This window comes from Eublepharis macularius, chromosome 5, assembly GCF_028583425.1.
Source record: "Eublepharis macularius isolate TG4126 chromosome 5, MPM_Emac_v1.0, whole genome shotgun sequence".
Classification (NCBI taxonomy): domain Eukaryota; kingdom Metazoa; phylum Chordata; class Lepidosauria; order Squamata; family Eublepharidae; genus Eublepharis; species Eublepharis macularius.
The window spans coordinates 68,372,291-68,388,369 of NC_072794.1; the positions used below are offsets into that span (position 1 = coordinate 68,372,291).

The following is a 16,079-nucleotide window of genomic DNA, read 5'->3' on the forward strand; positions in this document are numbered from 1 at the left end:
AAACACTTGGTGGGTGCCAATAAAAGTGTTGTTGGATCTCTAAGGTGCCACTGGACTAAAATCCTAGTGGACACATGGTGCCCAAGGGACACATGGTGCCCACTTCGGACACTTACCATGAAGGGTCCGTCTCCTCTGAGGAAAGGAAGACATCTTGGGTGATTCCCACCATTCAATCAGGGAGGCAGGAACTAATTTTCTTCCTTTGCCTGTTTGGCGTGTCGGACAACCTATCTTCAGTTCAGGTGACTCCACAAAGCAGTAACATTGAATTTATCATCCAGCAACTGTCAATACTGAAAGAAAAAACACTTGTTGCATTAACATATACTGTAAATAAAGCATAACCCGAAGGAGGTAGAAGAATGACGCAGCAGAGTAGAGGTGGACGAAGATGTACCCTTCACGGTAAGTGTCCAAAGGTCCGTTTTCCCTCTGAGGCGGAGGACATCTTGGGTGCTCCCAAAGCAGTTTCCACTTTCTGGGTGGGATGTGGTCCTCGTCCGAGATCATGCACTGCAGTACTTTTCTACCGCAGGTGGTGTCCATTGAATCATATAGATTTAATTTGTAGCATCTCACCAAGGTCGAGACCGATTACCATGTTGTTGCCTTGCAGACTTCTTCTACAGGAGTGTTCCTGTGTAATGCTGCATTGGTAGTGGTGCTCCTCACAGAGTGAGCCATTATTCCGTTAGGAATCTCTACAATGAAAACTTTGTGAGCTTCGATAGTGTATGTTTTGCTATTGGCACCTATGGTTGCTGAAGGCATTTTCTTCCCCAAATTGAGGGGAGATATATTGATGAACAGTAAGTCTGACTTTCTGATTTGAACTGTTCAGGGCAGATAGGCCTTGAGCATCCTTCTGTTGTGTAGGTTGTGCCAGAGCCTCTCCTTAGGCTATTTAGCATACAAGTAGAAATATGGTAGCCTTATCTCTTGCAAACTATGGAATTTATAATAGACTTTTGGAAGAAAGTGGAGACAGTATGAAGTATCACCTTATTGTTGTGAAAGATAGAGTTCAGGTTTGACTGACAGTGCACTTAAGTCTGAGACTCTTCTGGCAGACATGAGCACAATGAGGAAGATGGACTACATTCTCAGTCTTCTCAGAGGAACCTCCTTGATCAGTTCAAATAGATGTTTGGTCAGGGCTTTGTAAAATGTTCAGAGTTTTACTCCTGCCCCACTGAGTGAGGGCTTTCCCAGAGGAATTGTAAATTCTGACCGTGAACTGTTTTCTGGATGCTAAGAGGGTGTTGGCCACCTCTCAGGAATATCCCCATCTTAGGAAGGTTTTCCTTTCTATTGCCACACATTTAAGCAGAGTGAGTCTAAATGAGAGTGCCAAATCAGTCCCTGCTGTAACATGACTGGAGAGGTCAGTAGGATGAGAAATGGAGATACCACCATCTGTTGGAGTGTGGAAAAACAGTTTGCAGGGCCACCAAGAGGCAATCACTAGCACTTCACTCCCCGTTTCTTAATCTTTCTCAGGAGTTTAAGTATTACTGGTAAGGGTGATAATGTGTAGAGGAGGTCTAATGGCCACTGTGATGTCAGGGCATCTGCTTGTGGGTGAAACAAACCTTGCCATGTACCCTGGTAGTTGATGATTGTGTTGGGACGCAAACAGGTCCATAGGAGATATTGCGAAGTGCAATGTTATCCATTGGATGAGATCTTTCTTAAGGGACTATTCCCCTTGTTGAATAGTCTACCTGCTCAGCCATTCTGCCTGGACACTGTATATGCCTTTGATGCGTTCAGTTCTGATCGAGGCTAGGTGACCTTCCAGGTAAATATCCTTGTCACCTCCTTGTGCTGCCTCAAGGTCTTGGATCCCCCCTGCTTGTTTATGTATGTCTTGTCTGCGACCTTGTCCATACAGATCAGGATCTGTGAGTTTACTATCTGATCTCTGAACTGAAACAGGGCCAGACAAATCAGTCACATTTCCAAGACATTGATAGGAAGATGTGCCTAACCTGTGATGTTTGCATCTGTAAATATTTCTAAGGTCCGACCTCTGCCTGCATGTCGTTCCTGGCTTGATGACGAAGAGTAGTTGGCCTCTCACAGGGGCGGCTTGCGAGTTCTGTCTTAGAGATCTTGTTCTCAAGGTTGGATCTCTTTCCAGGTGTGGAGAACTGTCTGTTTGATTTTGGGACAAAGTAAGCATTACCCCCACAATACAGCTGGGGAGCTGGGACTGAAAGAAATGGCTTACCCAAAGCCATGTGGTAAGTTCACAGCAGTAGTGAGATTTGAACCAGTACAGTACTGCATCACAGTTCAGTCGCTTAACCATTATACTGCAAGTGGGTTCTTGAAACGACCCCCCTCCCTTATTAAAGGGCTGTCTAGATTAACCCCAGGATGGTTGCTTGGAATCCTGCCTGGACCTTAGTAGAGTGTATGTGAATAAAATGGCTGAGGGCCAAGGGATCGCCTCTCAGATTGTTTGAGTGTTTTTGGCAACACTTTCTTTTGTCCTGGGTCTCAAGTCAGATCTTTCCCTGGGCATCCCCAAATAGCTTGTCTCTCTGAAAGTGGTAAGGCAGGACAGTATTTTTAGAGTGTGAATCTGCTGTCTATGCTCTTAGTCAAGGGTGCCTACCTGTTACTGCTGCCAAGGCCACAGGCCTGGAAGAAAATGTAAGTGCATTCAGGATGATGTCTGCCTTGAAGGTACTGGCCTTCAAAATTCTGTTTGCCCCTTCAAGGGGGGCATCTATTGTTGTATGGGAGAAGTTGGATCAGTTTTCTGATCCATACTCCTGATGCTCTGGAGGCAATGGCTGTAGCCTTAATAGCCATGGCCATGGTCTCTTGAGTTCTCTTCAGCACGGCCACTCTCTTCTTGTCTAAGTTATTTGTGACTGATTCTTGTCTGTCTTCTGTCAGGAGCCCAAATAACTGAAGTGTAGCCACTGGAGTGTCAGTCATAGGTTCCTGCAACATCTCATTAGCAAAGAAACATAGTGAGTACAGTTTTTTTTACCACGTTCAGGGATTGCTTATTGGCTGATGGTTTAAGCCACTCAGCCTTGAGTAGTCTCCCAAAATATTCTGGAAATGGGAGGACCTTTTCTGAAGAACCTTTCCTAAGAGACTCTTATTTCCCTGGGTCTGGATTTGGTATTCCCTAAGGGTCCTCCTTCCCTAAGGGTAATTCCTGTAGCCCTAGGGCTGAGAATGTCTTAGGTAGTAAATATTGGTAGACCTCAAATTCAGACAGCTAGGCTGACTGTTCTGGCACAGATAAAATATCTTCCTCCACATCTGAAGGAATTCTTCCTTCTTCTTGTCATTATAGATGCTCTCTGAGGGCTAACCTCCTGCTCAGTGGGAATACCTGCCTGTTAAACATTACAAGCTGCTTTATTTTGACTCAGACCATTGATACATCAAAGTCAGTGTTGTGTACTCAGACCGGCATCAGGTCTCCAGGGTCTCAGGAAGAGGTTTTTCTCATCATCTACTTTATCTTTTTAACTGGAGTTAATGGGGAACAAACCTGGATCCTTCTGCATGCAAAGTAGAAGCTCTTCCACTGAGCCACCTCCTCTCCCGTGGAGGAAGGAGAGGAGGAGGTAAATGCCACACTACTATTAACAGAGGTTTCAGCCTGGCAGAGATTATATATTTCCTCCCTCATGGTTAGACTTAGGAAGTTAAAAAGCTCAAAGACAGAGGCAGGTTTGTGCCCTTCATATGTTACCCACCTGATGGAGAGAGTTCTGTTGTAAAGGCAGGGCTAGATCCAAAGGGAAAAAGCCTGCTGTGGAATCTCCAGCCAGGAGGTTGGCATGAGTGCATTCACTGAGCTGAGGAGATTCCTGGCATCTTTTCCCGCTAAAAGCCTGGGCTGAGGTAACATGCCAACTCCAGCTGCAGAGCAGAACACGTAGTTGCTTCCGGCTCCCGCTCAGTGGGATGGGCCATTTGAAGCTCTTCTGTGGCTTTAAGGCCAACTTGTAGCTGGGAGACCACACAAGCCACAGAGGCATGTCAGTGCTGACTTGTTGCCAGGAGCACGTACAAGCCATGGAGGCATGTCGGCACTGGATTCATCAATCCCCACTGCGTTCGATGCAAATACAGGGGAGCATTTCTCTCTGTCTTTAGGAAGCTGTCCTCAGAATCCCAGGCATCCATCTTGTAGGCGGTTGCCCCAAATGGCTGCCGTGATAGTCTCAGTCAGCCAGGGAGTGTAGTAAGAGACAGGAGAGGACAGCAAGAAGATATGGAGGAACTGTGAAAGTTTAAGACAACAGAGTTTGAAAGACAACAGAAAAGATTAGAGGAAGAGAAGAGCAAAGGGGTAGGAATGGGAAAGAGAAACATTAAGTCCTAATAAGAAAGTAGCAGAGATAGTCTGCTATTAGACTGCTCTCTCTGGAGGCAGGAACAGAACTGAAGAAAGGATATCCCACACAAAGGGATGCCAGTCCTCCGGGTGGGGGCAGGGGATTCCCCGCCCCTGCTCCCCACACCCCGCACCCACTTACCTAACCAGCGGGGGGGGGCGCACCTTCCATGCGCGCTCCCCTGCGGCGCTGCGTGCTCCCGTGCACAGCAGCCACCAGGATTGGGCCCGTTTGGGCCCAGATTGGGGCCGCTGCAGAGCACAGAGCACTTCTTTTTTTGAAATAAATTTTTATTGGATGGGTTGACATACATTTTACCAATATTTTTACAACATATTTCCCCATACATTCATATATGCAGCCGACCCCCTCCCCCTCTCCCCGTTTCTATGTAGACTCCCAACAGCACTATGACTCCTTTATTTCTTATTGTTAACTCTATGTTACTTTCATTTGTCCCTATAACTTATTGTTTCTTACTACATTTCTATAATTATCAATAGACTACCCTTATTCTATCAGAACCCCCCTACTTCCACATAAATTGATTCTTCTTTATCAATCTTTTCATTTCCCCCTTATACAACAGTTTAAATCTAATCTTCCACCTATTACAATTTGTTTCTTTAACCAGTTACATATACTTAACTTCAGTCCCTTAATCAGCACTTTAACTTGAAACTAAAAACTTATTTCTTCAAATCATTCCATCTATAGTTTCCATCTCTTTTACAAATAAATTTAACTTTTACATTTTCCCAATCCAAACACTTTACTTAATTTTGATCCCTAAGAAAACACTTTAATTTAAAATTAATAACTTATTCCTTCAAAAAATCCCTTCTGTAATTTCCATATCTTTTACACATAAATTTAACTGACATTTTACCCTCCCATAAATTTTTTTTAAAATTTTATTCTCCTTATTTTCTTGTCACTTCACTTATTTAACTCTACATTTTATATTTTCCAATTTGTTCATTTATCTTAGATTATTAATTTCCTTTAACTTTACATTTTAACCATGAATTCCATCCCCTAAGAAACTCTTGTAGCTTAAAGCTAAAAGCTTAGTCCCTTAAGTAATTCCTTCTTGTAACTTGAATCTTATGTTTATGTCTCTTTTCCAGGCTTTCTCTTTCACTTGAACAATCTTATCACTTGGCAACTTCTTCTGTTGAACATAACTGGAGTTGGTTCTGTATTTCATGTTTGTTGTTAACTCTTGTAATTGCTTCTTTGAACGTCCTGACAAAACTTCAATCATTTGTTCCTGCGCACTCTGCGTTGTTTCTCCCAGCATGTCGTGTTTTCCCTGCTTGATATCTGTAGCTCTGTACTCAATTTATGCCACACAATCTTGAAACACTTGTTCTTCCTCTTTAAAACTCGGTGTCAAATCGGTGGTTTTTTGCTCCCTTCCTTGAGTTATCTGCTTTGTTACTTGTAGCTCATTCTTTGGCTCCATTTCTGCTTTTAGTAAATCCTTTATATTTTTAATTAAGCTCTCTTCTATTTTTTGCATAGATTGTCTCAATCCTTCATAGCCCTCTGTAATTTTTCCCCCCAGCGATTCTATAGCCGATCCTATGACAGCCTGCCATTCCTTCTCCACTTCCTTCATACTTCTTCACTAGATTTCTTCCCGCCCCAGATATCTTTATCTTTTATTTTAGAAGTTCAAACTATTTTAATCTCACCAGATATAGTGAGAGTCTCTATAGTGAGAGTCTCTATAGTAGCTTGCTTCATCCTTTTCTCTTCCGGAATGGTGGGTATCCACTTCCTCTTGTCCTCTTGTTGCTATATCTTGCGTTGTTTCTTTTGTTTTCCTTCCGCGGTCTCCCTTGCTGTTTCCCCTTCCTTCTTCTTGCTTTCCAGATTAAGCCTCTCTAGGCAGTTCCACTCGCTGTTCTCCTTGCATTCTATTCTCTCGCGATGTTTGCTCCGCAGCTTCTCCACCTCCTCCCTTTTCTGACTGCCAGCTATCTCTCTCCAAACCGCAGGTATGTGTAAACAAAAATTATTTTCACTTCGTTTACACTTTATAGTCTGTCAAATTTCAATTTTTCCTTCAAGATGCCTTGCTCCTTTCTTGTTCTATCAGCTCAGTCCACAATTTTAACTTTTGATTAAATTCCTCTTCTCATTTTAAGTCCGAAAGCAAGATAAAGATCTTTTACCTCAATTTGTTCCGTTTGGGTCTTTTGTGCTGCCTCCTTCGTTTCCAATTGGCCAAATCTGGTTCTGAAGCTTGGTTTCTGGAGACCTTATGCCAAACAAATGACTCAAAGAGTACTGCAGAGACTTTAGCTTGCCCTTCTCCGAGGGGACCTCAAGGTGATGAGGGAAATCCTATATCCAGGACCTTCCCCATTGCCAAGATCACTCTCCCTCCGGGACTCGTAGTGTTCTAGCTCCTCTTCTACCTGTAGAGGAGTGGCAGCCGGTGATCTGAGCACCTGGCCTGCCCAAAACAGTCACTCTTGATGGTCCAGCTCCCTGGATCCACGTCAGTTCTCCATTAGCCAAACCAGAAGGCTCCCAGAGCGCAGAGCACTTCTGTGCTCCACAGTGCCTCAAAATGGACCCATTTTGGCCGAAATCGGGCTCATTTTGGGCCCATTTTCCCATGGATCGGGCCTATTTTGACGCACTGTGGAGCGCAGGAGCGCTCCTGCACTCCGCAGTGCCTCAAAAGGGGCCTGATCCATGGCAAAACAGGCCTGTTTTTGGGCACTGAGGACTGCAGGAGCACTCCTGCGTTCCACAGCGCCTCAAGGGGGCCTGTTCCACGGCAAAACGGGCTAGTTTTGGGGCGCTGCGGAGTGCAGGAGCACTCCTGTGCTCCGCAGCACCTCAAAATGGGCCCAATCCATGGCAAAACAGGCCCGTTTTCAGGCGCTGTGGAGAACACAGGAGCGCTCCTGCGCTCCGCAGTGCCTCTAAAGGGGCCCGATCCACAGCAAAAAGGGACCACACCAGAAGAGGAAGAAAATTAGTTCCTGCTTCCCTGATTGGATGGTGGGAATCACCCAAGATGTCCTCCGCCTCAGAAGGAGAACGCCTAATCTAAAGAGGCATATATAATAGGTTGGATCCAACCAGTTTTTCCATTGGTGATAAAGGAAAGAGAGCATCCCATTTGATCACTAAAAAGGCTATGCAGAAGGTCACAGGATCTGCATGGACAAAAGCCACATGGGATGGGCTTAGCCCAATGTAATACATTTCCATCTGCAGTACTTGAAGGCTGTTATAAGAAGGTCCCAATGGCTGAGCGAGTTTGTCCATGCAAGGCAGGGAAAGTAGAAACAATTGAGCACTTTATGCTTGCTTGTAAGTTCTACCACGAAATACGTATAAAACATATCCAACCTGCATTGAAGAAGCTTTCAAGCTTCTCTGACACAGAGCTAACTAATAAGCTCCTGTTAGGTGCCAATCCCCAGATCACGTTGGCTAGTGCCAGATTTTTAGCCACGGCTTGTAGAATCCGCAGGGAATGTGCAAAGGAGTAACATCTGCTTTTATTTCTAACCTTGAAAGCCCACACTTTTGTATTTATATTGCCAAGTTTTTATATAATCATGTATTTATATAATTATTTTTACAAGTGGTGTATTTTGTGTATGATACTCACATGGGATGGGGACTGTAGAAAGAAGTAGAATTGAGATTTGTCTGAAAAAGTTGGCCGGATCCAAACTATTTAGGTGACTGTGTGTGTATGTAGATATATTTTACATTCATATCTGACAGTATTATATGATAATATATATTTTAAATTCCTTTCTCTTCCTCTTCAATTTGACCAAAATATCTTACCTAGGATCTCTGTTGTTAGTTATTAATTCAAGATTTAAGGCTGATGTTGAATCAATCATTGCTGTTTGCTCACTTCCATGAAAACGAATCTTAAGTGACTTAGGAGCATAAACTGAATTTTGAATAAATTCAACATACTTCAGCACAGCTGCAACAGCTGCCAGGCAGTAATACCTTTAAGACAAGAAGACAAAATACAGAAAAATAAATCTATTGTATTGTACTTTTGGAACCTTTTGTCTCCATCCATCTATGTGGGTAGCAGCAATAAAATTTACTTAATTTGGGTTGGTGTAAGGTTTCAAATGACTGTCCAAAACTGAATATTGGCACTGTAAGACCAATACTATTGTGTCCTACTTAGGAAAATGGCAATCTCCACTTGCTTTGAGGAAATATTAGATAGAAATAATAATAGGCTCAGTGACCTGAGAAGTAAATATAATTTTTAAATTAAAGTCAGGAAAGGTTTGAGAATTGCTCTCTTGTGTATAAACTAGAACTGGAAAAGCTGGCCTTTAATTCTGCCACTTCTATTTTAACAATAAAAAAATCAAATAACACAGACCAGATGTATATATCTAACTTAAAGAAATTAAATCTTGCAAATGCTGCTTCCGTATGGAGGTTTTCACTGCCTTGCTTACAAACTGAAACATTTTTCCTTGGAGCTTTCACACAATGTTGCGCTATAATTGTCCTGTTTCCAGATGTCCCCCATCATAGAAACCTAGAGCTGAAAGGGACCCCAAAAATAATCTAGACCAATTCCCTGCACAGCGCAGGAAATTCACAGCTACCCTCCACTTCCCTCAGTGTCCCTTACTCTATACCCAGAGGAAGGCAAAAAAACCCTCCAGAATCTCTGGCCAATCTGACCTAGAGGAAAATGTCTTCCTGACCCTAAAGTGGCGATCGGCATTACCCTGGGCATATTAGAAAGGGCCACAAGAACCAAGAACTGGCTCATCCCTTCATGCACTCCCTCTTTTGAATGGTGTATATTCATATTAAGTCAGAGAATCATCATAGTTGTCACACAAACATCTAGCCTCTTCTTAAGGAAGGAGAGCCCACCACCTCCCAAAGGAAGTCTGTTCCACTGAGGAACTGCTCTAGCTGTTCTAAGTGTCCTAACATTTAGCCAAAAACTCTTTTGCTTTAATTTTAACTCATTGTTTTGATGTAACTTGCTGGGGCAACAGAAAACAACTCTGCTCCATTCTCTATGTGACAGCCCTTCAAATGCTTGAAGAGGGCTATTATATCACCTCTCAGTCATCTCCTTTGCAAGCTAAACATACCCAGCTCTTTCAACACACCAGTCCTTTCAACCTTTCCTCATAAAATTTGGTCTCCAGACCAAGCATCTTTAATGTGCTCTTTTGCAAACCTCCTTTACTCTGGTCTTTTTGGAAAGAATATCCTAGAATGCTAGTATACTATCTGGAAATAACGGTGTGCAATTTTTTGTCCTATAAAATTCTGCTCATAGCTCCAGTTTCCTGTGGAGCTTTCACACATGGAGTTTTCTGTACACTTTCCTCAGTCAGCCCCTTGCAGTCACCATTTTCCTTGCATTTTTTTCATGCTGCCATTGAAAGGCTTTTAAAAAACTGAATGTACAGAAAACTCCACATATGAAAGCCCCATTGCCAATGTGCATGCCTCTGCATTTGCAGCTCACCAAACAACAGCACTTGCTTACTGTGAATAACAGACTAAGACTCTATAATTAACAAAAGTTACTTATTTTTTAGAGAGCTCAGTGGCAAAAAGTGCTATACACAATTATTTACAAAGTACAATCATATACACATAATTCAATGTCCAAAGTACAGACATAAATATAACAATGTCCCTTCGAGGTAGTCTCATAGAGCTATCAAAGTCTTTCTATTAGCGTGTATTCTTGCTTGAAGAGCTCTAGACTCCCTCTAATTGATATGCAGTGGGTTCAAAATGCAAATCAAATGAAGCAAGGAACCCCAAAAACGCCAAGGGGGTTCCCAAGTGGACAACTCCAGGTAAGTGCGACGTTGTAGCTGAAAGTGAACTGACTGCTAATGTTTTGTTCTTTTGTCTCCAAATCCAGGTGGAAGTCAAGATGGAAAAAGAAGGGGAAAAACCCCACCAAGGGTTCCCCGGGCCCTACAAGCTGCCGGCTTGTTCTTTGAGCTTGTTTCACGAAATACCCACTTCATCAGGGGCCACTCCTGTACCACCAAAACAGTCACAGAATTCCATAATGCATTCAATTGCTCATGTGTGTTCATTCAATGCACTGTGGAGACGGTTTCTTGTCATGCAGAAGCAGCCAATGAGAACTGAATTAAAAACAGTTGTTAACTTAGAAAGAAAGGAATACTAAAGAGAGGACATAATGGAGATGTATTAAAAAATGGTGTAGAGAGAGTGAAGAGATTACACACACAAACACACACACACCAGTCATCATTTTTTAACAGGGCTTCATCCAATAAAACTAACTGGCAGCAGGATCAGCATAGACAAGAAGTAGTTTTCGGAGAATGCATATTTACCATAAGAACTGGTGTTAGCAACTAGCTTTGATGGCTTTTTAAAAACACAAATTTGTGAAAGATAGCCTTTTAAAAGCAGCTGTTGGACATAATAAATGTTCAAAGTCCTCTAATTACAAAATGGTGTGTGTGGTGGGGGGTGGGGGGGAGAGGATTGTTATCACGCTCTGTTTGTAAGCATTCCAAGCTACTTGTAAGCTACTGTGGGAAACCAAACTCTGGACTATTTGGACCTTGGTCTGTTTCAGCAAAACAATTCTTATATATGGACAAAGTAAAGAAAAAATTGCAAGTGGTGCACCATCTGACATTTTTACAGATACTTGTCTTATGCTTGCCCATTTTAGAGAATGCCTCCAGTTTCCCTGTGGATATATCCAAATGTTCAGGCACCATCTGTCACCGATGAAGACATAATAAAGGAAATTAATGGTATGCTTATAGATAAAACAAGCGGAGAATACAACTTTGTCAGTGCTCCAAATAATTAGTTAGACATAGGGGTTTTTTTAACATTCTGAAGTTATCGGGAAATGCCACTTGTAGCTATATAGAAGCTCCGGCTTGATGTGGAAACTCCAAATCCAAACTTGGCCAGGAAGCTCACTGGTGGCTTTGGGCAATTCCTTATCATTCAACATTAATTACTTCACAAAACTGAGAGGCTAAAATCATCAGAGCTTCTTGAAGAAGAGTATGATTCATATGAAGTGAATTCCTGTAATCCAAGAGCCTAAACGAGGTTCTGAGAAAATGTGCATTATTGCTGTAGAATCTTCTCTGAAGCAGACAAAGCTTCCGAGTGTAGCGTGAAAGCTTTATAAACAGCAAAGATTTTGAAAACCATGTACCCATCTACACACTAGCAATAGAACTTTGTAATTAAATAAATTTAAAGCAACTACTGAATAGTGTTCCAATCATTATAAAATTGTATGAATTGGTAACAAAACTCTATAAAGTGAAAAGGTTTAAGCAAAAATTTCAGGAATGGAATGGAACTTTGACATGCTGACTGAATAATGATGTAGAAAAACTGTATCAAAGGACAAGGAAGAGCTTTGTATCTTTTTTACTTTCAATAAACACAAGTTCTGCATGTACTCCCTCTGTTGGAAGAAAACACAAAACATATGTATAAAACAACAGCATAATAAAACTTAAATTTTATTATGTGCAGTTTTTATCTGTTAGCTGCCTCGGTGGCCCTGATTAGAGCAGAAAGGTGGGTCTATCTTGTAAGTAAATAAACAAATAAATTGGAGTTATCACAAAACTGAACAGAAAGAACTACTGAGAATTGAACACCCACTTCTCAATATGTCCCACTAAAGCAAACTATATTGTTTAACAGCATGCTGTCTGGATATAGCTAGAAATATAGGAGAAGAGTTGCTGGCTTTGATCAAGAAAATCATAGCAGATGCCTTTGAACCCAGAAACAGGGCTAGCCTGGCCTCATAACAAAGGGAGTCTAGTGGTCTAGACTAGAACAACCTTGGAGAGTGGCATGAAACAGAGAACTAAATTAGTTGTATGGCCTTGTGTAGATTAGAAGAGCCATTTAACTCATATCAATATATACAAAATATTAAAGCCCAGGTGCAAAGAGCATTTGAGAATGACAAGAATGTCTAACTTCATAGAAGTATATTACTCAAGGATGGATGTATTGGTTGAGGGCCAAAAGTTATTCATATGTATGAAAAACTTGTAATCACTAATTTTACAGTGACTTTATTAAGATAAAATATAGCAAGAATAAACTAACAATTTTTATATACTTTAAGAAGATGTTTCAAATATGGATAACTTTGGTGTTTGAAGCTGTAAGATAATAACTTAGACAAGAATCTGTGCCCTATGAAGTGGGGCAGTGGGGCAGTGGGTTATTGTAAGAAAATGGTTTTGAAACCCTACAAATATGAGAAGCTGAACTGATTGGGAATTTCTTTCTAGAAGAGGCTCCTTGCCTGGGACCTACTGATCTTTAGGTAAGATACTTTTTGGACTCATATAATTGCTTTCCTTTAATGATCTATGTAGCTGTTATAATGGATGATATGATTTTCTGTTGATTGAGGCAATATTAAGAATACGGAACAACTATGTGGTAGTAATAAAGGTTTAGAATGGCAGTAGAGACTCTAATTTTATCACTTGTGTACAGTATCTGGTAACAAACCTAAAACATTATCTATTGTTGCCAGGAGTTAAATGATTTGATATAGGAAAGCTAACTTGCTCAGGGCTTCCTAATGCACGTCTATATCTGAATCAGGCCTGACAAGAGTCATCCAGAACAAAGCTAATGAGATAATAAATTCCTGGGAATATATATGATGGTTTAAAATTCAACTTACTGTCGTGTAACTTGTTTAGAATCACAACGCACCTGTAATTCCTACCCATAATTATTCAAAAGATTGTACTGATATAACCAGTCATTTTTAATCCTAAACTGTTATGTACAGAATTGCAGAATAAATATCTAACACTGTCGAATAATCTGATCTAGGAAATATAAGGGACAAAAATGGCAAAGGAAAACTAGCTGGTAAATGGCACTCCAGTTGGGGAAATGATTATAGAAGCACGTGAAACAAACAATATTAAATATTCAGCTCCCCAAGATAAAGAGTAAAAATAAAAAAGTAACTACACTTATGTATATAATCTTGGGTTTTATCACTATATATTAATATAATATATCCCATACCTTTTAAAATACTTAGATCACTAATTTCAAGAAGCCTAATAAGCAGACTTTCAAACTACTTCATGTAAAGCTATTAGCAGTGTGGAAAAGACCAATGGGAAACTGATTATTTCTACTAGACATGTACTTAGACTGAACTTCCATGAGGACAGTGCTGAATTCTGGGATACATAATTGTTCAATATATTCCAAGCCTTTAGTTTCATTGAAGTATTTTCTTTGGACTGTAGTAAAAGTCACATTCTGGAAAACAAGAGTAGATATAGAAATCCTTTACAATGTGCAGTATCATTCCTTCCAACGTGCCTTAAATCGTTCAAGAAATCAACAATACAAGGATCTTTCCATCCAACAGTTTACAGTTTTGGTGGAATCCTCTTGTATTACTCTACAGTTATGATTCAGAGGATTACATGTATAGCAAGTAGCCCAAAGCTGTTTTAAGCATTTTCTATAGCTTTCCAAAACAGCAACATAAGCTGCTGCTAAAGCATCTCTGAATCTAAAATGCAATCTGAAGGATACAGTGGAAAATAGTGTAAGGTGCATGCAATTTCTCTGTTCATAGTTTCCATATCAAATCCCAAGTGCTTTTAAAGGAATGCCTTCATTAACTGTTTCTGTAACAATATTTTTCTGAATCTGCCTTGGAAAACCCATGCCTTATTTAGTTAACTGTCCCCTTCTACTTCCAGGTTGCTTTGCACAAAAGCTATTGTTATTTTAAAACCTTGGCCAAACAACAAATGTATTTTACTAATTTGGCATGGGGGGATTAAATACACCACCAAGTAAGTTACAGATGTTTGTTTAAAATTAGGGGCTCCATTAAGCATGTCACCAGCTACTCCCCCCCCCAAAGTCTTTATTAAGTATTCCCCTTTGGCAGTAAAGAAAATAGGGCAATATTAAAGGCAGCAAGAAGAAAATATAAGCAAATTAAGAAAATACTATTTTGTCAATTTCATCCTGTATACTATCAGGTAAATAGTTCTGTTAGTTTGCAGGAGAAGGATCAACCAACAAGATTTTCAGAGTATAAGCTTTCGAAAGTCAAAACTCCTTTCTTCAGATACAGACAGCCTATATGAAGAAGGGAGCTTTGACTCTTGAAATCTTATACCCTGAAAATCTTGTTGGTCCCCAAGGTGCCATAGGACTCAAATCATGCTGTCCTGTATACTAACTTCAGTTCCCTATTCAATGCAATTGGAGGTAAAAAGTACCCCAACATAATCACAGTACACCCTTGTAGGGTAAGCCACCCAATACTTCCTACTTTGGGGACTGAAAACAAGTCACTCCAACAGTCAGGCAGGTGAGAAGCATTACCCTTTAACTTTGTTGGACTGAGAGCTCTGCCTTCCCTGAGGCTTTGGCCCTCCAGTCTCCTTGTTCTTAGGGTGTACTCATGCCTCAGTCAGTCATTCCAGATACAGCTTGATTAAAACATATTTTATTTACTTTAGAGAGCATTGCAAAACATGAAAATACTCAAACAAACAGGCAACAAATTTAAAAGAAATAAACCTTATTGTTGCTAAATTAAAATCTGCCTATCTAAAACTTTAAGAGCTTACTAACTTAAGCATCTCTGGTTGGCATCCAATGATTGTTCATCTTACCCATCTGGTAGCATACAGGCCCTCTCTATGCTTGGTTGGTGCAGCATGGAGACTTGCCAAGGTAAAGAGTAGAGAATGGTAGGTGTAAATGTGTACTGAGAAGCCTTCTCTTCTAGACCTCAGTGTATCACTAGGCAACTCAGGAGCCAATCAGGGCAGAGCTGCTAATTAGCATTACTGCTATGAGAACATTCAGGGAGGATAGATAGGACTCTGAGACTGGTCTTCAAGGTCCTTTCTCTAGAGACTCAGAGACCACTTGCAGGTGTTAATTAGCTAAGCCAGCATGTTGTAACCTAGGCCAGACTCACTACACTGAATCCTACTGAACCAAAGTTTAGCCATTCCCACTGGCCTTAGCTGGCAACTTCCATACAATCCAGATAAACACATGCATGCACAAACACACATATGGGGGTATCAAACATTACAGGGCAATTGACATAAGAGACGTAAGAGAAGCCCTGCTAGGATCAGACCAGTGGTACATCTTATCCAGCATCCTGTTTCATACACAACCAATTGCCCTGGAATACCAAGGTTAAAATTGAAAATATGCTATCAGGTTAATCACGCAAAAGATTTCTGCTAACAGAAGGGGGGATGACTTTTACCAATTTCCCCTTCCCACTGTAGGCTTCTGACTTGTCCACAAGTAGAATTTTGGGAGATCAATTTGCATAGCAGTGGAAGGGAGGAGGCAAGGAAGTCCCATTCCACTGATGGAAATACCTTTCATCAATAGAGTTTCACTATGAGATCCAAGCCATTGAGACAAAGAAGTAGAAAACAAAATTTTATTTCTTTGTTCCCACATCTTTAGGTTAAACTCCTAATTTCATGCAAAAGTTTTAAAGATTACTAATTTAATTGCCAGCATACAGATTCTGGTTGGTTTTTAATTCCTAGTAATTTTGAGGTGCATCATCATAACCATTATCACACATCTAATTCTTTTAGGATTTCTAACCTTGCAGCTACTTTT

The 16,079-nt window shown here is 40.9% G+C and overlaps 1 protein-coding gene across 1 annotated transcript in view; it reads right to left on the reverse strand.

Annotated features, from left to right (window-relative positions):
* MSH4 (mutS homolog 4) overlaps positions 1–16,079 on the reverse strand; it is a 76,217-nt gene that overhangs the window by 45,741 nt on the left and 14,397 nt on the right. Inside the window, exons 5-6 of the mRNA XM_054981586.1 lie at positions 13,597–13,712; positions 8,208–8,381 (exon numbers count right to left, since the gene is read on the reverse strand). Of these exons, the coding sequence (XP_054837561.1) occupies positions 8,208–8,381; positions 13,597–13,712 (290 nt within the window). The remainder of the gene's footprint in view (positions 1–8,207; positions 8,382–13,596; positions 13,713–16,079) is intronic.